General features: G+C 39.7%; 1 protein-coding gene across 1 annotated transcript; it reads right to left on the reverse strand.

The window, feature by feature from the left end:
* Positions 1–688: 688 nt before the first annotated feature.
* On the reverse strand, positions 689–19479 carry sbk1 (SH3 domain binding kinase 1). Its single transcript, XM_055057942.1, has 4 exons — positions 18999–19479; positions 8858–9099; positions 7990–8192; positions 689–5687 (listed from the first exon to the last, which is right to left on the reverse strand). The coding sequence occupies exons 1-4, from the start codon at positions 19034–19036 to the stop codon at positions 4872–4874; spliced, it is 1299 nt and encodes a 432-aa protein (XP_054913917.1). The 5' UTR covers positions 19037–19479; the 3' UTR covers positions 689–4871.
* Between the last annotated feature and the right edge of the window lie 1960 nt (positions 19480–21439).

Raw genomic sequence — 21439 nt, forward strand, 5'->3', positions numbered from 1 at the left:
TCAGCACGTATTATATTAGCTCAATATTTAGCCGTGAGCTAGCTAAAGTGGAGAAAACTATATTAACGTCAGCCATATTTAGCTCTGCGTTAGCTAAATATTTAGTTTCTAAATTACCTCTACCTAGCCCCTTTAAATATTTAGTTTGGAGCTAAATATATTTATTTCTAAATATTTATGGAGATAAATATTTAAATTGGAGCAAAAATATTTAGCTGGCTAACAAAATACTTAGCTTGCTAATTAAATGTTTACATTGAAATTTTTTTTTTTGCTCTTGACAGTCTAAACAGCCCAAATTAATCTATTACTTCTATTTTTTGATTGTATCTTCTCCTTCTTAGTGGTACATTAGCTGACAGGCAGCAGAAAGAGGGACGGGTTCACGATGACGGCTCCCAACCCCGGCGCCATTTTCTGTTCGTCCTTGAACCTCTTTGCTGTTAGAGGATAGCAGATAACTCCTATCTCCAGATGTGTTAATTGGTCTTCGGCTCCATTACACCAGTCTGGAGGCTCGGTGGAGGGACAGACGAGGAGCTGACGCCTTGGGAAATCACATGTGATCCAAGCTGACCTTCATCTAATGGGATGGGGACTTCACAAGGCTCGGCTGAGACTTTGCAGAGGGAAAAAAAGAAAGTCAGTATTTGCAAACATGCCTCAGAAATGCCCAGAAGCAATAGGATGTGGTGCATAAATTTATTTCAACATATATTAACATTTTGTTTCTACCTCTTTTAAGGACACAGCCTGTACATTTTTATACAAATAGATTCTAAGACTAATTTAAGGGCAGAAAAATTGTCCAACACTGGATCAGGATACAGAGGATAAAGGGAAGGATAGCCTGACCAGATCTCAAATTAAATTATTTTTATGATTTCCTGCAATAACAGTCCATCAGAAAGAATAGTTCACGTCAACTAATGATAGTCATTTGTTACAAAATGGTATTGATGAAAGCAAAACCAAAACATTGCGGGTCAGATATATTAGTATTACAAAATACCTTTAGGTTTGAATGCTGTTCATTGTTGCACTAAAAGTAAGACACTCCATATAAAATGCTTTTTTATACAAAGTTTGAGGTTTTGTAATGGCAGCAAATGAAATAACCTTTGTTTTCTTTTTGTAGTCCCAGTTAACAAGCAAACACTCTTAAGATCTCAGGGAAAGACGGAGGACCCTGGGCAGCCCAACAACCAACATGGCCGACCCCGGGCAGCCCAAAGGTAACAACCAACATGGCCGACCCCGGGCAGCCCAACAACCAACATGGCCGACCCCGGGCAGCCCAAAGGTAACAACCAACATGGCCGACCCCGGGCAGCCCAAAGGTAACATCCAACATGGCCGCCACGCTATAAAACATAGCGAAACTCTACGTTAACTCCTCTGAGAGTCTAAATTTTACCCTCACATATTTTTGGTGAAAATGTTTCTTAAAATTTCAAAGCATAAAATGGAGACAAATACATTGTTATCATCTTAGCAATGCTAACTGCAGTTAGCACCACCACTATTAGAAAATCCAAAATATTTCTCCGACTTGAGAACTGTGGTGTGCTCCATTTGTAGATGGAAATCGGAAATATTTCTTAATACAATTAAATTTTTCTCATAATTTCACAACTGTCTTAAGGTAACATTGCGTCATGTTCTCATAATATTATGGCTTTAAATCTCTTAAATTGGGCCCAATCCTCTATTGTACAATAGAACTCATGTCAATCTGTGTGAAAATAAAAAGTAGATTAATAGAAATCAAAACCAGAACAGTATGGTAGTGAACTAACAGAAGACGCTACACTGTTATAGATCACCCATCGAGATGTTTTGATCGATGATGGTCATTTTTGCTACATACACTATGAACTGGAAACGCCTTCACTGTTGTAGAAAAAGAGTTCAGCTACATTGAACTACCTGATTATATGGTGCAAATATCAACCAATGTACAACTTAGAGTCATAACTTTCTCTAACAGTAATTACTAATAAAAAAAGACGTTGTGCTTTTGAAACTTTAGACACACCGAAGATTTCTCCTTTTTCGTCCAGAGTGCGACATCTCTGTTTTTGTAGCGTCTTGCAGAGTCATTGAAAAGTGCCAGCTGCGTCCTCCAGCCTCCACACGAGTTTCCATCAGTGATTAAACAGGAAGTTTTCCACTGAAGAGTCCTGAGTTGATTCTTAGCGCTGAGAGTCCGTCTCTCGAGTCTAGACACCGTCATAAAGACACGTCTCATCCAAGCTGCTACACTGAGGGTTTTATTTCTTATCTGTTTTAGTAATTCTTTCCCTTAGATAAATCTGGTTTTATGCACTGGAGGTCAACAGGAGGTCTCAGAAATGGCAGTAAAATGCAGTTACCACCTTAATTTGTTCTCCTGACTTGTTTACCCAAATTACTGTTAAATCTACAATATTTTGTCACATCAGAACCACAAACTTCAGCGTAGATTTTATGTGATAGATTGGGTGGTGGCAGCATCATGCTTCAGAGATCATTTTCTTTCTCAAAACAAACAAAAACAGAATCTCTAAAAGTGCAAACCTAGCAGGTTTCTTCCAGTTAGGGCTGAGTGATTAATCAGCTTCATCAGTTTAGCAAATTTTGGGTTTTTCAAGTTTTGATTGTTGGAAAATTAAATTTTTTTTTCCACTAATTGCATTTCCACTTGGACTTTGAATTCGGGTTTTAGGGTGAAGCTATGATTTTATTTTCCAATTACGGCAATGAAGTCGTGATATTAAGAAAATACATGAATAACTTATGAGGAATAGTGATTATCTTCTGAAGTTATGGGTTTTAAAAATAAGGAAATATTTTGTCTTACTACAAATTAGTTTCAAATTATCATCACTCGCTGATCTTTGAGATAAACTGACTGAGCCGCTCATTCAGATTAATTATTTAAGTACTATTTGTAAATTTAAAAATGTTCTGGTCAAACTGGATCTTTATTTTGCAAATATGACATTATTAAACTCTTAGTTTAATAATTCATTGCACAGAAGGGATAATTGTAATAATAGAGATAATAGATGATAAGTTTATTGATCTATGAAGAGGGTTGAGTGTTTTTGTCACAGAATAAAAAATTTAAGAAAATCAAATTTAGATAAATAATAAAAGCCACTTGTCATTTGCATACATGAAGTAAAAGTAAAATAGATAAAAATGAGATTTTATTTTCTTATTCTCGTTGCCCAGTCCTACTTTCAGTTCACATAAAATCTCAAAGTTTGCAGCTATAAAGTGACAAAATCTGACTTTACTGTTACATTTTACTGCAGATAAGCAAGCAGTGAAGCTCTGGAACATGGAGGGAAGCTAACTTGAGCGTAATTAGCACCACCACAAAGCGTTTGGGCCGGAAATGTCCGACTGGCTGAACGAGGAGCGGCGCCGCCTGCATGGCTTCTCTGCTCAGGAATCGGTCTTTGGTCACAAATCAACCCCAAAAGGAATCGAGTTTCACTGACAGGCTGTCCGACAGTTCGCCGCTGATTGATGGCGTCCATTTCCCCCAGCGTGGGTTTGGATCCTGAGCTTCACGTCTCTGGAAGCCATTAAAGGAGGCCAATTATGCTAAACTCACCTTTTACATGTTTTTATACTTCCATTTGGGTTTCTACTGCTTTTAGAAAAACAGAACAAGATCTTTAAAAAAATCTAATCAAATAACCATTTTTCTGGCAATAAGTTCAGTTTTTTTAGTGTTTCAAAAACCTCCTTGTTGTTAAGTCACATTGAAGTAACCTAGTAACCGTTGTCGAGCCCTGTTACCTAGCAACAGCTGCCGAGCTCCAGCACGTTTGCTTCACAGGTTTTACCGCTGAAAAGTGTTTCGTTCTTGACTTAACATCCAGAAACCTCTTGCTGCATTCTTGGTGGTTGTGCAGGAGGCTCCACTTCTGCTTTTCAAAGATGTCCTGTTGTATAATTGCGGATCTGTTTGCAGCCATTTTCACGTGAGTGTAAACGTTGAGTTGGGGGGCGTGGCCAGAAGCAGCTAATTGGGATTTAAAGTGACAAAACAGCTCATTTTGACTAAAATCACCTTATCCCAGAGTGATTTTGTTCAAAAAAATGTAATAAACATGTTTTGTATAGGCCATATATTTATCCTAAAATCTTTCAAGAAAGCATAAATAGGTCACTTTTAACGTCTCTTCTCTAAAACGCCACATCGGGACCATTTAGATAAAAAAAAAGAGAACATTTCCACCAAGAAACTCAGAAATTTTGAGTTTTATCTCAGAAAATTTCTGGAAGAAACTGGGAAATTTCTGAGACTGGAACTGAGAAAATTTTCAAAACAACAACAACAAAAACATTAATCTGAGATATTTTTATCAAAAAACTTGAAATTTCTAAGTTTCACAAGTCAAAAATTTCAAGAATTTAAAAAGTTGAAAATTCAGGTCAGCTGCTATTCTTGAAAATATTTTTGGTTAATTTCAAGATTTCACTTTTTTTTAACCATATTTTCAAATTTCAAAACATACAAATTTCCAAGATTTTTCAATGCCAAACATTCTGAGAAAAATTGAAGTTTTGAGGTCCAAAAATGAAAATATGCTCGAAAAAAAAACAAAAATTTATATTGGCCCCCAGAAATTTTCTAGGAGAAAGATAAAATTTCTGAGTGTGAAAAGTGGAAAATGTGCAACTTTTGGAAATTTGTTTTCGTTTTTATCATCACATTTTTGACTTTTGGAGCTCACAAAATTTGATTTCAAAATTCTTCTATAATATTTATTCAATTATTCTCAAAATGTCTGAGTTCCTGCCATATTTTTGGTCATTTATTCAATCTAAAATGGCAGCTTTATGCCGTCAGACCTGTGAGCCATCAGTGCTCAAACGCAGATTTCGATGGCAGTCGCCATGACCATCTGACTCTTGTTCTTGTCTCGGCCCGGGGACTGGTGCTGCCCGGCCTCGTCTCTGGGAGACAGCGGGTCGGACAGGACGCTACGTTTGAGCGGCGCCGGGCGGAGGCAGGACGTTCCGGGGGGCGTGGACGGCTCCGGGTGTCTGATGGAGGAACGCGAAGACGACGCGGCGCAGCTGCCGGTGCACACTCCGGAGCTGGACCTCTCGCCCCGTTTGGCTCGGTAGGACGCCCGGCGCCGCAGCTCGCTCACCAGCTCGTACTTGATGAAGCAGAAGATGTCCTTCACGCCGCAGCGCTTCTCCGGCTCGGCGGCCAGCAGCCTCTGGAACATGCGCAGCGCGTCGTCGGTGAAGCGGCGCCACTGGGACGGGTAAGTCCCGGCGGGGAAGCCCGCTTTCTGCCAGCGCCGGAACTCCTCGTAGAAGGCGTCGGCCGGCATGGCGGCCTCCCAGGGGAAGTTCCCCGTCAACATGCAGAAGACCAGCACGCCGAACGCCCACACGTCCATGCTGGTGGTGACCAGGAAGCCCTCGGCGCGGTTGGCCCGGCAGACCTCCGGCGCCGTGTAGGGGATGGTGCCGCTCACCCGCTTCACCCGGCAGCCGACGCGCCGCGTCATGCCGAAGTCGGCCAGCTTGATGCGGCGGCACTCGCGGTCGAACAGAAGCACGTTTTCGGGTTTGACGTCCCGATGCACCAGGTTTTTACTGTGCATGAAGTCCAGAGCCAAACCGAGCTGCTGCATGCAGCGCTTCACCATGTCCTCCGGCAGGCCGACCTGCAGGACAGATGGAAAAAACATTTCTGACGGTTTCCTCAACGCTACAGATCAAGATGATTTTAATATCAGAGAAATAATCTCGCCAAAACAAACAAACAAACAAAAAAACTGTTTTCAAATGAAAAGCTAACCAAGAACTCCTGTCTCCAAGATTAACTACCGCCTGAAAACTACGGCAGCATCAAACCACGAGAGCATCAAACTATGGCAGCATCAAACTACGACAGCATCAAACTACGAGAGCATCAAACTACGACAGCAAAACTATGAGAGCATGAAACTACGGCAGCATCAAACCACGAGAGCATCAAACTACGAGACCATCAAACTACGACAGCATCAAACTATGAGAGCATGAAACTACGGCAGCATCAAACCACGAGAGCATCAAACTATGACAGCATCAAACTACGACAGCATCAAACTACGAGAGCATCAAACTATGAGAGCAAACTACGAGAGCATCAAACTATGAGAGCATCAAACTACGAGAGCATCAAACTACGGCAGCATCAAACTACGACAGCATCAAACTACGACAGCATCAAACTATGACAGCATCAAACTACGAGAGCATCAAACTACGACGGCATCAAACTACGACAGCATCAAACTACAGCAGCATCAAACTACAGCAGCATCAAACTCTGGCAGCATCAACTGCTACCAAAAGACAAGCCAGCTTTTGTTTTTGTAGTCCACTGATCAGCAAGTGAATTTCAATATTAGCTAAATATTTAGTTTGAAACTAAATATTTAGCTACTAGCTAAATATATAGTTTCAAGCTTAATATATAGCTTCCTTGCTAATTATTTTTGTTTGGACATAAATTTTGTTGTAGGCTAACTACGTAGCTTACTAGCTAAATATTTACCTAAAAACTTGATATATTAGGTTGCTACATTAAATATTTAGTTTTGGATCTAAATATCTAGCTTAAAACTAAATATATTGCTGTCTAAATAAAGTATTCAGTATTCACAACAACAATGAGGCTAAATATTTAGCTCTGAGCTAAATATTTCCACATCAGGTTAATTTGGTTCTTTTTTTTCCTTTAATGAATGAAATTCTCATTTGAACATTTTCTATTTTCGTGGGTTATTTTTTGTCTCATTGACATTTGCTGAGGATTATTTTTCTCAGAGCTCTCCTGCAGAAGTGACAGAGGGAGGAGAAACTAAATGAAGACGCGGTTTGGAAAAGAACGTCGACATGCTGATAAAGGAATACTAAAATATGGATTTTCTTTGTAATTTTTCCTGCAATCAGTTGTAGCGCCTCTTTAAAGCAGCCTTGAAGTCCCTGCACATCAGCTGGATGGAGCGACTGGAACCGTAAAATCTGGTGCAGAAGGAAATTCATCCCCAGGAGAGATTATTAAAACTTCAAACATTATGACCGACTGCAGCGCTTCGTTTCGGCCGAGATGTCCAAACTTTTCTCATGTTGTTCAAAGCTGCCGACTCAAAAGTAATCAAACCAAACCAAAAAACCAAACCAAAAACAAAAAACAAACCAAAAAACAAAATGAGAAACATCAAGATGATAAAGGTTGATTTTTTTAAAGTTATCTTTTCACAATGGATATTTATTATTGATCCAATTTATTGTTGGGTCAATTTCCGCCCAAAAGCTGAAATTTTTTAGAATTACTTCTAAAATTTTCGAGAAAAAAACTGATAATTTTAACGTTTAAAAAATATATATTTGAGAGAAAAAAAACTTTGAAATTCCTGAACTCCAAAAGTCAAAAAATTTGAGAGAAAAAAACCTGGAAATTTTAGAGTTTCAAAACTAAAATAAAAAAATTGGACATTTTGAGATAAATCTCTGAAATATTCTCAGAAAAACGTGGAAAAGAAACATTTCCACGTCTGTTTTCCAAATTAGAAATTGTTCTAATTTGACATTTTTGAGTTTCAACATTTGAAACTCTTTGAATTTCCAGCAAGTTTTTCACCAAAAATGACCCAAAAACGCCAGAGCGGATTTCGAAGGTTTGCTGAATCAATAGAAAGGTTTTTAGTTTTCAGTTTCTTTTGGGCTCAATTGAATAAAATTATTTTCAATAAGAGCAGGATTAAGTCTCATTTTTTCAAAAAGCTCGCTATATTCAAGTTTAATAAAAAATAAAGATGATTTTGGTGCATAAAAGCAAAAGTTTCAGTATAATCTTGGTTTTACTTTTTGTTAAAGCTGTATTATAAAAGACAAATACTTTCTAAGAAAATTATTTAGATATTAATTTTAAAAACTAAAGTTGGCGACTGATGCAGGGCGTTGTGCTGGCGCTACCTGCGGCGGTATGATGTCGAAAAGGTCGCCGGCGGGGGCGTACTCCTGGCCGAACACGTAGCTGTCCTCCGTCTCGAACAGAACGTCCAGGACTTTGATGATGAACGGGCTGCAGCTCAGAGAACCCGTCAGGCTGAACTCCCGCAGGAAACTCTTCAGCTTCGTCTTGTTCTTCGTCACGAACTTCAGCGCCATTTTGGTGCCTAAAAAACCAGGAGAAATCGTTTCAGATTGCTCTGCTGGATCCCTGCAGAGGAAACCTTAAATGTTGTGAATAAGCAACTCCTTACATTCGTCACATTAGAAACAAAAACTTGTGTGTTTTCCAGCTACACAGTGCGATTCTATAGCATCAGGTTATTGTGTTACCTTCTGTTATAAAGCTGCTGTATATATCAAACGTGAGTTCAAAGAAATTTGACCTGCTCCGTCGTCTTAAAATTGGGCCTCTGTCTCTTTAAAAACTTCTGCTGTTTCTGAAGCTCCGCCTCCAGAAAGTCGTCCCAACATGGCTCCTCTATTAACCCTTTCATGGTTTTACCAGCATTGCTCTGAGCAGCAGCTCCTTTAATGAGCTGAGCAGTTCCACCTGCTGTTTGCTAATTGCTGCTGGCTAGTCTGAAGGAGCTGAGAGGGGGAGGGGCTGCGTCTCGAAGGCGGAGCTATATACACCCAGGCGTTTTGGATTGCTGAATGGTTGCCATGGAAATGAAAGGATTTCTCAAACAAGAATTTCATTTTTACTCACGTTCCGTGTTCATGCCACCAAATTAACCATGAAGAAACAATTTTCTGAGATTGTAGTCAGATTATTATTATTTTGTCGATCTGTGGCACTAATGGGCTCCCGTACAGGGTAGTAACTCACCCTGCGTGCGGTGAGCCACCAGGTCCACCTTGCCGTATGTTCCCTTCCCCAGTTCCCGGATGTGTTCGTACTGCTTGGCCACGTCCGCGGCGGACAGCGAGCTGATGGCCAGCGCCTGCATGTCCTCCACCGGCACCGCTCCGCAGTAGCCCGGTTTGGACGTGGGCGACCCGCCGCCGCTGCCCGCTCGCCCCGGCCCGGAGGGGGAGAGAGACAGGCTCGCCTTGACGCTCTGCGGCACGCTGGTGGGAAAGGAAACACGGTTAGAATCGACGTTTCTCCAACATGGCGGCTCTCGGGTTTCACGCTGTCGATTCGGGGCGAGCACCGCCATCAGGAGAACTTTCAGTAAATGCATCAGACTTCCTGCTGCGCCCAGACGGCTCTGCTAAGCTTTCAGGCCTCAGACAGCACTTACTGGCAAGCAGCTACCGAAAAATCAATAGCAGAAAGAGGAGCAAATGGCAATAAATCCGGAGCTGACAGCTTCATGCGCGCTTACAAGAGCAGGAACTACATCTGCATTTACAGGGAGGCCTGCAGAAACAGAAGAGATGCTGAAAGTGGAGGTTAAAGGTCAGAAAAATATAGGGCTCAAACGATTAATCAGATTAATCGTAATTAATTGATTCTTGGAACTGAACTCTACCAGGACAGTCTATATTGCAGTTCTCATAGAAAAATATTGGAAAGTAAAACTAATTATTTTCATTACTTTTATTTAGGACTGAAATGATTAGTCCAATTAATCATGATTAATCGATTTAATCATGATTATTATTACAGAAATAATATTGACTGGCTGAACTCCACCAACACTGCTTATGTTTCTGTTCTCAGAAAAAAGGTTGAAAGTTTAACAGCAAATTAAATGTTAATTTTGAAAAAGGAATTATTTGTTTATTTACACCTTTCAATGTATTTTAATTTTCTATGAAAAAGGCTGAAGTGGTCAAATGTAAAATCTGTAGAATGTGCCATTTTTAAATTGGATTAATCGTTAGAATAATTGATATATCAATCTGAAATGATCATCAGTTGCAATTCTAGAAGAACTAAATCAGGAAGCTTCACATGAAGTGAGATTGCTTCTGTCTCAGTTACTGTTTGAACAACAGCGAAACTAAAACAAACGACACACATCCCACTAATGATCTTACCCACTGTCTCCATCTCCTTAACTCAGCCTCCCTGCACAACCAATCAGATTTAATCATCCAATCATGCACAGCATGCACACACACAATACAAATGGCTCCAAATCAGCACAAGCTATTCTGCTCATGGCCTTTTTCATCCGTCATTCAGAGCTAAAAGCTTCTCTTTTGTTCCTTTTTCTTTCCCTGCAGCCAATTTCACAGCAGCGCTGCTTTAAACTAGGTTCAAAGAAGAGCGCCCAAAATGTGTCTGCCACTCACTGGTGGAAAACCATAAATTAACGAGGCGCTTTGGAGGTGAATGTAGATGGGAGAACATGGATCAGAAAGTTTGGTTCAGGTTTTTGGAGGGAGAAGATCTGGTAGGAGGAGATAAAGTCGAGTTGGACTGAATCTCTGTGGTTTTGTTATGAAAGGAGAAATCTGGAAACAGGGAGAATTATGGCGTGGTATTAGTGCCAAAATTAAGACTGTTGTGCACCCAGTGGTGACTGTTTCCTTGTGGCAAGAAGCTATATCCATTCTGAAGCAACTTGCTGATGTGATTAATGATCAATAATCATGACTCAGTTACCGACATTTTTAACTCAGAGGAATGTTAGCTTGCGTTAGCTTTGAAGAGGCTCCTCCATCATCAGATATAGACAGGTCTTAATCTTGGACAGGCTAGTGTTAGCATTGAACAGCGTAGGGTTAGCATGGGCTTAGTTAGCTGCTTTTATGCATATAGTTTCTTTCAGTGTTTCTTGGTGCAGCGCCCCCACTGGCGAAAGAGGGAAATGTGTGCGATGCAACAAATATTACAATTTTTGTCTCAAATAAAACATAACAAATCTTGTTTTGGAGGACAATCACCTCCAAGTACTGAAGTTTTTAAGCAAGACGAAATGAAAAGTAGATGGAATTAGGCCTGTAACAATAAGAAATAAATCAATTAATGACGATTTAAAACAAGCTCAATAATTTTCATGTAAGTGATTATTATTTATTTTTTTTGTACCAAAAATTGGTTGCTTAAACTCTTATGTCAGGGCTTTGGTTTAAATCAGACCTTTTTTGAAGGTTAATTTTGTTTATAGAGACTTCATTATTCATTTTATTTGTTCTTTTGTTTGTTTATTTTGATTAATTAAAATGTCTTTCAGATCTGGTATTAAATGTTCATTAGAATTTAAAGTTTATGGATATTTGAGAATGTGTTTTTGCATTATTAACATTATATTACTTGAAAATTATCTAAAACCAACAATATTATCATTTATCATAGCTTCTGGGACAATTAATTGTCCAGCAAAATTTATTATTGTGACAGACCAAGGTGGAATTGCCCTGTAGACATGTAATGAATTTTGGGACTATTACTGCTCCATAGAAGATGCTTTGCAAATCACAGCCATGAAAGTGAAGATAAAAGACGGTGTGGATTTTTCATCCTTTAAGTGTTTGTTGCAGTCCAGACCGATCAGTGGTTCTGGTTGGTGATTTAACGTTAATCCCAGAAAGACAGAGCACTAGCATGTTAGCATGCTAATGATTAAACATGTTAGCATGTTTCCTGTTAGCGCCCACCCTGCATGGCTCACAGAGAGCCGAGTGAAGCTGCTCGACTGTCCCTACACTCAGCCCCAGCTCCTAATCTCATTACCCACAAAAACAATCCCGCCTCCTCGGTTTCCCTGGGAAAAACTGGATTAGGAGTCTTGAAATGTGACGAGAAGGTTGGTCGTCTCAGGAAACACAGCACAGAGCCTCGGCGGTGTGCCAGTGGAGTTGGGTTATCTGAGGGATGATTGTGTGGAGGCTTTTGGCAGAGAGCGGCTCGGTCCGGCGTATCGGAGGCGCCGTCAAAGGCCCTTTGTGCTTTCACCTCTCACAGGAAGCAGCTGCAGGCTGCAGCACAACTGCAGCGTTTGTGGCTAACTGCTGCTTCATCCGAAAGAAAAGGTAGCAATCACACGCTCCACATACAGACCATCCTGTTTTAATACCTGGAGGTTCCAGTCCGACTCAGTCCGACCCAAATGTCTCCAAACGCTTTAAATACGCCCACTGAACTGCTGTCCTCCGAGAACAAGGCGCAAAGCTGTCATTTTCATTGTTTTTATTTAGGGCCGAAATGATTAATTGGACTAATCGTGATTAATTGGACTAATAGTGATTAATTGGACTAATTGTGATTAATTGAACTAATTGTGATTAATTGAACTAATTGTGATTAATTGAACTAATTGTGATTAATTTGACTAATTGTGATTAATTGAACTAATCGTGATTAATCAATAATTGAAGTAATCCTGACTGAACTCTTCCAGCTCTGCTGAAGTTGCTCTTCTCTTAGAGAAAAGGTGGAAAGTTCAACAACTGTTATTTTCATGACTAAATAATTAAAATAATTGTCAACTAAATTAGTAATCGATTAATCGCGACCGGAGTATAGACTGAAAAGCTTTCTTCTTCAGGAAATGTAAGCAAACATGGAGTGGAATCGAATTTTAGAGGTTGTAGGATTTCTCTATTATGTTTAGCTAAAGACCATCATCTATTTCTCCTGCTAGCGTTAAACTAGCACATTTGTTTTGGTTGTATTTACCCACAATGCCCTGTGCTGTAGTCCACTTCCTTTTGGAGTGATCTCTGGTCCACTTGGTGTTCACATATGATATCAAACTGAACCAGAGTTCACTTCAACCATCCTGGTTTGGAGGACCAGAATTCAATGTTAGCATTTAAACCTCCACAATCAAACCGGACTTTCTGGACAACCAGAATGGAGTCGGATGAACATGGCTGGCGTTAAAACATCCTAACAGGCTGAACTCAGCAGCTACTGATCCGTTCCCCGTCTGCATGTTTCTACAAACACAAACTAAAAAAATAAATAGACTGCAGACTCTCGCCACGTCTTCACCATCTCTGCTAATAGACTAGCCGCTTTGCTCTGGGCCAAACAGCCATTATTAATGAGGACCGATTTCTCAATTAGCTGTCAAAACGCCCAACATGCTTTGCCTCCAGCTCACAGAGAGAAACCCAGCGAGACCAAAGCCGTTTCTGTCTGCAAACCAAACCTTTTGGCTTCATCTGTTTCTGTCAGGTTGTTTTAATGGGCTTCCAACAGAACCAGCCCGTTAGAACTGAAACTGGTTCCAACTGAAACCACGGAGGACGTCGAGTCCATGAGAAAAAATAAATACTGATTTTAATCTCAGAGTTCAGGATTTTCTTTCTGAGTCAGAATTGTTTCGATTGTTTTTGCTCCATCAGGCAAATTTGGTGTTAAAACTGAATTTGAGGCGGCTTGCAGTCTGGATAACGAGGAGAAACAGTTACATAAATATTTACATATTCTGACAATATCGGTGAAATACACCAAGAAATATTTGGTTATTTAGCCGGATTTTGACACAGAATTCTGAGAAAAACATCAGAATTTTGAAGAAAAGTCAGATTTCTTCCTGCTTTCTCAATCCTCTTCCTCATGAAGTTGACATCCTGTGCAGAAACCAGGATTTCAACTGACTTTCAGTTCTACATGGTACTTCAGACGAGCCCATTTATTTTTGTGCGACGCGCTAAAACAACCTGACAGAAACAGATGATGTCTAAAGGTCGTTTTTTTCTGCTGTTTGTCAAACCCAGTGAAAGAAAAAAGCTCCTTCTGCTGCGCTGCTCTCGGAGCCACAGACTCTCACTTTGACAAATCACCTGCTCTGAGCTGGGCCTGGCTCCCGTACGGAGCCCTGCTGTTAGCGCTCCAGATTCACCTGGCCTCCTGCTGGGAGGACCAATGAGCCAGGAAGGACGCTGGCCAAGGTGAAACGTCCCCAAAACTTTGAGAGCGGAAACGTCCGCAGTGACACTGGAAGGACGAACGGAGGCGACTCTGACTGGACGGGTTTGGTTCAGCGCTCAGCAGCAACAGCTTAAAGATAAAATCCCACATTTTTTCATAACATATCCACTTTTAATCTATTTTTTTGTTTATTTTCTAAAAAGATAAATAAGAACTGACTGCAATAAAAGCCAATCCTCCATTCCATGAGTCGTACGTAGCAAATTATGAAATCATATATTCATAATTAAGAATGTAAACAATTGACTTACAATTAATTGTCAATTAATGGTTTATTTGATTAAAATGAGATGAACTAATAATGTCCATTTAGACCACAGGTGTCAAACTCCAGTCCTGGAGGCCTGGGTCCCTGAAACCTTTAGATGAGCCTCTGCTCCACCACCTGAATACAATAATTAGGTCATTAAGGCACCGGAGAACCGATCTGCAGATCTAAAACCTGCAGGACGGCCAGCGGCCTGGAGGACGGGAGTTTGACTCCCCTGGTTTAGAGCTTCTTGCAGTGATGCAGTTTGGACGCCATCCAGCAGAGGGCGCAGCTGGTCATCCTTAAGAGGAGCCAGTTGATACAGAAACAAAGATGGCAGAAGGATACCAAAAAGAGAAACGATACCAAAAAGAGAAACGATTCAGACAGAGTCCAGTTAGGGTCTTTGTAGGTAGAAAATTTAAAAAAATAAAAATTCTACTAAAAAAACAGAAACATTTTGTTTAAAATATCAAAAATGTTCTAAAAAAAACGTTACAAATTCACAATATGCTCAATATATTTTTTTATTTTTTGTTAGTTTTTATGTTAGAGTTCTCAGAAAATTACTTCTTCATTCTGCTAAAGTAGTTTATTCTCCTAATATTACAGCATTTTCCTTATTTTAGTTTATTTGATAAGGACAAACACACAAACTGCTCAAAACAGCAGTCCCATGTTTGCATCATAGTGCAGCTAATTCGCAGCATTTGGGCTTTTTATGACTTCATAAATATTGCAGCCTGAGCCTAATATTCTGCCGTAAAGACCAAATAAATATAAGCTGTAAAACAAGATGGCCGCCGTGACATCAACCAAAGGAATGCCAGATTTTCCAAATATGTAACGTTCAAAAACCAACAAAACAACAAGAAGTCATTCAGTTCAATATAAAGTGTGCAAACAGCCATTCCAGGCAAATGATGCACAGACTTGTCCACCATCTTAAACTTTGAGCTTGGTGGCCCACAGTTATCCTTGCACATGTCCACAGCCTTGTTTAATTGGCCAGGTTGCCATCCCTTCGGTTTGTAATGCAATTAGGAAATGGCATTCAACAGAAACCGGAAAAGTCAACCCGAGACATGGCAGAAAACCTTCTGAGATCCCGACTGAGGAAGCCGAATCCGTCCCTGCAGAAACACCTGGGAACTGCTGGGTCATTAACCCGAGCAGCAGCATTTGCATGAATGTGACCTTCGCAGAGGAGAAGCTGAAAAATGAACATTCAAAATGCAAAAGCAAAAACTGCTTCAGGTTTGTGTTCCTGCAATCAGAGGAAACATTTTAAACTGAATCCTGAGTTTATTCTCACATTAAAAAGATAAACTTTCAAATCTTCTATTGGGATTTTATGTTTATTCTTCTGAAACAGAAGAAAATTAAATTGGTACTAGAAGGTTGTGGTGTATTGGAATGGAAGTTAGCGCTTTAGCATTAGCTTCTGCTAAATACGGTGTTGGTATTTAGCTTTAGCAGAACTAAAGTTTATGATTAGTGATTTAGGGTTAGCACAGCTAGTCTTTTATTTTCTATAAAAATACATTAGATTTGGACCAAATACTGAAAAACTTAAACCAAATAATCTCAAACAACAGGAAGAAACTTGGGGGGGGAAATCAGCCCAACGAGAAAGAAAGCAGCTTTTATCCACAGCAACTTCTTAACTTCATGCTTTTTGGAAATGAGGTCATCTTTCACAATCTGATTAGGACGCATGTTGAAAGTGCTTTCCATTGATTTGCATCCCACAGCATTTCCTCTGGCACTTTCTATCATCATCAGAGTTTAAAGATTAAAGCTCCAGCTGCAAAAACTTTCCCCTGCGGCATCTGATTATGGACGCCAATCATAATAAGTGTCGTCGCTGCAGGACACGCTGTTCCCACCGACACCATTATATTCACACTAGCCAGTAACCTCTGGCTGCAGCAGGGAGTCGTCGTCCGAGGAAGAAGACGGGAAGAAATCCAGCGAGGCGCCAACAGAACATGGAGCGCGTCTCTTTGATGCTGAACGCACGGGGGAAATCTGATGCTAACATGAGCTCAGTAAAATGGGGTGTCGCTAAATGATGCAACGGCGGCATAAGGTGATTAGTTCTGCTGGAAGTGGCAAATGTTGATTCGCTAAGCTGCTCCCTCCTTCACTTTGAAACTGAAAACCAGTTAGGGATCAACTGAAACCGTGTCAGCTCGAGCTGGAGCGGGCATTGAAATGTTAAATTATCACTATGACGGTAAATTAAACGTAATAATTACTGAATAATGAACAAAAAACCTTCTTAATGTTGATGTTTCTTTAAATATTTTGTGATATTGTCTGTGCTAAGCTAATGCTAATGCTGTTTGGGGGAACAGAAACGTTGGGAACCTCTGATATAAATCACACTTTGTTATTGGTTTGTTTATCAATAATCAGGTCTCTTGAGATGTGAAAAGAAGTAAATAGTTCTTATTACCTCTTTTACAACAGTCCCATAACGTAGCACCAATTCACAAAAAACATCTTCTAACGGAGAAAAACATGATCAATTAGTTTCATCAATCAGTTCTTACTGAGTAAATAAACCCAGTCAACTCATTTATTAACAGACAGAACATCTGAATTTGTCTTAAAGATTAAATCTTTATGTTTCTGTGTACATTTTTAGATTTTCATGGAAATTAGTTACATTTCAGTGCTGCCCTCCTTGGGTTAAACGGTGGTACTGCAGTTGACTTTTCCTATTGTTCCAATAATCAATGGTTGATGTTTACATCACCCGCTTTCCGGCTGCAGATATTTCTGTATATTTCAGTTTTTGTGTTCCTCTAATTTAATAATAAAGCTATTAAATACCAGAAAAATGTTAGCATGGTGCTAGCACTGTTAGCACGGTGCTAGCACTGATAGCACAGTGCTAACACTGATAGCAGGGTGCTAGCACTGTTAGCACAGTGCTAACGTTCCCTGTTGCTGCCTGGGAATGTTGTTCGTTACTCTTCCAAAGGTGATCAACGATTGCAGAAGTTAATGCTCCAAACCTTGTAATAAATACAGTAATAATATCAAAATGTCATTATATTTATTTAATGCCTGATCATTTCAAGCCACATAATCTAAAGAAATCTCACTAAATTGACAAAACAGTTGAGATTTGCTTTTAAAAACAGCTCAAATGAAGGGACTTCACAGAAATGAGCTATTTAAGTCAAGAAAAGGACAACATTTGTTTTCATTCATTATAACTTATTTACATGCTTGCAGGATTTGTTTATTTCCCTCTGCAAAGTGAATCTGCATTTAAAACAACCAGCGTAAAAAAAAAATCCAAACATTTCCCTTTTATTTTCAAGTAATAATCATAAACATTTTAATTATGCATGTTCATTTCTTTGAGTCATTTGGTTTGGAGGGAAACGGTTTGTTTATTCCAGCTGGAGTGGGTCAATTTCCTCTCTAACAGCATGAAAACTCATTTTTGCTGCTATTTTCTGCCTGAAACATTTAACCGAGCTGCATTTAGAGGAGACAATTTCAGAGAATATGTGAGGAGCATGTTTCCCCCAGAAAAACTGCTCATCAGCTGTCGATTCTTACTGGGAAATCACCCTGAAATGTGAATTATTAATGCAGCAACCAGAGGCTGCTTTGAATATGAATTGTTTTGGCCTCTTTAACAAAAAGCAGGTCTGCAGAAGCAAACAAACACGAGTCGCTGGTCCCTCTGCCGTGTTTGTGACCCATTTGCAGCCTCCAGGTTTGGCTTTTTGCAGGAATTTTAAAGTCAGATGGATTTTAAAGTCGTTAAGATGCATTAGAAATGAGATTCCACCTATCTGGTCCATTTTTCTGCATCGGCTAACAATAGACATGAGGATTAAAGAGCAGAGGGGAAAACAAGTGAGCAGCTGTTCAGGAAAAATGATGCGACCAAAGTTATGAAAATGCATCAAAATTATGATTTTTTTTTAACCATTTTATGTCTCTGAATATTGCAACAAATCTGTTTTGGGGCTAACAATTATTTTAATAATTGATCATTTCAACAATTATTCTGATAATTGATCAGATTTTTTAAAAACGGCACATTTTGCTGATTTTTATTGAATCACCTGCAGCTTACTGTGTACAGTATCAGAAGTAATTAAACAAAAATAACTCAATTCCTTTTTAAAATAAGAAAATAAACATATTAAAAGTTAGTGAAAAGAAAAGCCCTTCAATTAAATTCAACACTGATCTGGTTATTATGATCTGAATAATTAACTAACATTTGGGGAGCAAAATGTGTTTAATAGCAGATTTTCTTTATTTGAACCAAGTGAAGCTAAAAATAAAGTCGTTAAGATGCAACTTAATGAGTTCTGGGTAAAACTTAACAAAGATGTTTTTTCATATTAAGTACTAAATATTTATATTTTTGTACAGTTTTGGCTCAATAGCTGCCTTTGTTGTGTCTATGCCAAAATATATGATTATTTGACAACTAAAGTTTGTTGAAGGTTATTTTAATTACAGACAAAGGTTTTTCATGTTAAATGCTATTTTTCTATGGCTTTGTCTTAATTACCAATAGCGATTATTGGACTTCAGTAAATTAGCTGAAGGTTATTTTAATAACATTCATCTGAATAATTATTCCATCCTTAATTTCTCCCAGTTTAGTTTCTCTGGTTTCCTTTGGATCTTACATTTTCTGTTGGATTAATTTTTCTCTTAGAAACCGGAAGAAGAAAACCTGAACGATTTGCTGCACAAAACAGAGTAAATTCGGAATAAGGGTCAAAGGGTCAGAGGTCATTTGGTTTGAATGATGAATTGGAGTATTCGTGGACTGGATTTTCCAGAACCACTGCTTCTGGACCCAGTTGAAACTCCTCATCGCGGGTTGCTCACCTGCTGGCGACCTGCCTCTCTCCTCCATGGTCCTGCATCTGCTCGGAACCGACTAACCGATTCTTCGCTTTCGAATGGCAACAATATTTCTCCAGAACAGAGGAGTTGGAGCCCCGGTTCTGTCCGTCAGTGTGAGATTTTGTTCGGGGGAATCAGAGCCGCATGTGGAGCGCGAGAAGCGGGATGTGGGAGCCGTTAACCGGCCAGGCAGCTGCGGGAGGCTGCGTGTTTATCTCCCGCTCCTCCGGTGGTCCGCATGACCCACTTCCACTTCCACACGCAGGAGACGCGCAGAGGAGCCCGTTCATTCACTCCGCCGCGGCTCGGATCTCTGAACGAGCCTTCAGGCTGAGCCCGGGTCGTCGGTGGCCGTCGGTCCGCCCCGGTCCGTCCGTTCGTCCAGCGGGGCTTCAGAGGCGGGGAGGCGGGTTCAGATGTTCTGCATCTGCTGGTCCTACCAGTCATTGTTCACCGGCTCCACCCTCTGGACCACTACAGGAGCTCACGTGTGCTGGGTCCTAGCGCCGGGACACGGTCAACCTCAGCGGCGAACACAAGAGGGGGGTCAGAGGGGGACATGGACCCGGGAAATAAAGCTGCTCACCCTGCTGGCCCCCACAGGGAACTAAATATATGTAGCACAGACAGACCCACTGTATGTATGTATGTATGTATGTATGTATATATATATATATATATATATATATATATATAGATAGATAGATAGATAGATAGATAGATAGATAGATAGATAGATAGATAGATAGATAGATAGATAGATAGATAGATAGATAGATAGATAGATAGATAGATAGATAGATAGATAGATAGAATATAGTAACTCCAGAGGATTGGACTAGGCCACCCCTGACCCAAACCAGGCCAGCTCCCAATCAGATCCAGGTGCTTTTCAGAGTGGAGCATCATGTGAGGCAGAAGTTTCCTACAGGTGACTCTGCAAACAGGAGAGTCATAAATCATCCTGAAGGCAGAGCTCTGTGTGTTTTAACTGACACACACACACACACCACACACACACACACACACACACACACACACACACACACACACACACACACACACACACACACACACCTGTTTGAGGTGCAGAGACTCCAGGTTTACTTTCTTCTCCTCTTTTCCCAGACAGCAGCTTCTTGTCCCAGTTTTTACTTTTATATGCCACCAGCTTCCTCCAGCTCTTTCATGTGAAGGCGTCCTTGTTTCATTCTCAGATTTATCTCCCAGGTTCTGTCAGTCTGTGTCCCAGTTGCACTAGAAACTACTAAGACAGAAAAGATTTCCACTAGAGACTTTTGTTATGCATCATGAAACTGCTCAGTGTTTTCTTTTAATTACAGGAAAACATAAATACAAAAATATACAAGCATGGATAAAATTGTTGTTACAATGTAAACAATTAATTGAGAAATAAACTGCCATCCATCAAGTTAACTAAGAGTGTTCATTAGACCTTTTTTCACTGTTGTATTTTGGCCTCCATCCTGAAGAGGGCCCCATTGGTCAACTTTAAGTGAAACCAGATAATACAGAATTAAAGATGGCGGCCATGCAGAACAGGAAACAGAAACAGTTCAAAGTGAGTCCAGTGTTGAGATGCCAGACGCATTTTATTAACAGCGTGATCTTCTTCTTTTGTTCAACAACATATTAGCGTATAAAGAGAAAGAAGGAGAAAATTTCCACCTCAAAATCTCTAAAATTTTAAGAGTTGAACATTTTCTCCTTTTGCAACTCTGAAATTTCCATATTTTTCTTTATGCCAACATGTCTAATTTCTGATACTGATCTAAAAATTCTATTTTTTTCTAGCAAATTAAAAAACTGTTGAACTCACAAATTACAAAATTCTTAAAGAAAATTACTTAGACTAATGCAAATTTTTTTAGTTATTTCCTACAAAATGTTTGACTTTTGAAATCACACATTTCAAACATTTTCTAGGAAGTTTCTAAATTTGTTTCTACCTTTCACAGCCTTATTACTCATAAAGTCACCCAGTGGAAAACTGACAACTATAATCAGAGATAAAATTAGAGATACGTTTTTCAGTCAAACGTATCTCTAATTACGGCCAAAACGTAATTAGAGATACGTTTTGGCCGCACCATATTGTTCATTTGTTTATAAGTGTCACATTTTCAAACTTTAATTAGTGAACAATTTAGGAAACTAAATATGTCCAGCTGCATTTTTATCAACAAACTAAATATAATATTTAAATAATTAGCTTGCCAGCTTGTTTAAACTGTAACTTTGAAAGCAACAGGCTAAGTAACAACAATTATTGCTGTAGATTTTTGGCTGTGATGGCATCCCATAATCTTCCGTTTCATAGAATCTAAAGAACCAGCATAAGTTCTCAGGTTCTTCAGGACTGCGTTTCCCACAATTCCAGTTTTCGGCGCTGGCTGATGACG

The sequence above is a fragment of the Poeciliopsis prolifica genome, unplaced genomic scaffold, assembly GCF_027474105.1.
Source record: "Poeciliopsis prolifica strain line A6 unplaced genomic scaffold, Auburn_PproV2 SCAFFOLD049, whole genome shotgun sequence".
Classification (NCBI taxonomy): Eukaryota; Metazoa; Chordata; class Actinopteri; order Cyprinodontiformes; family Poeciliidae; genus Poeciliopsis; species Poeciliopsis prolifica.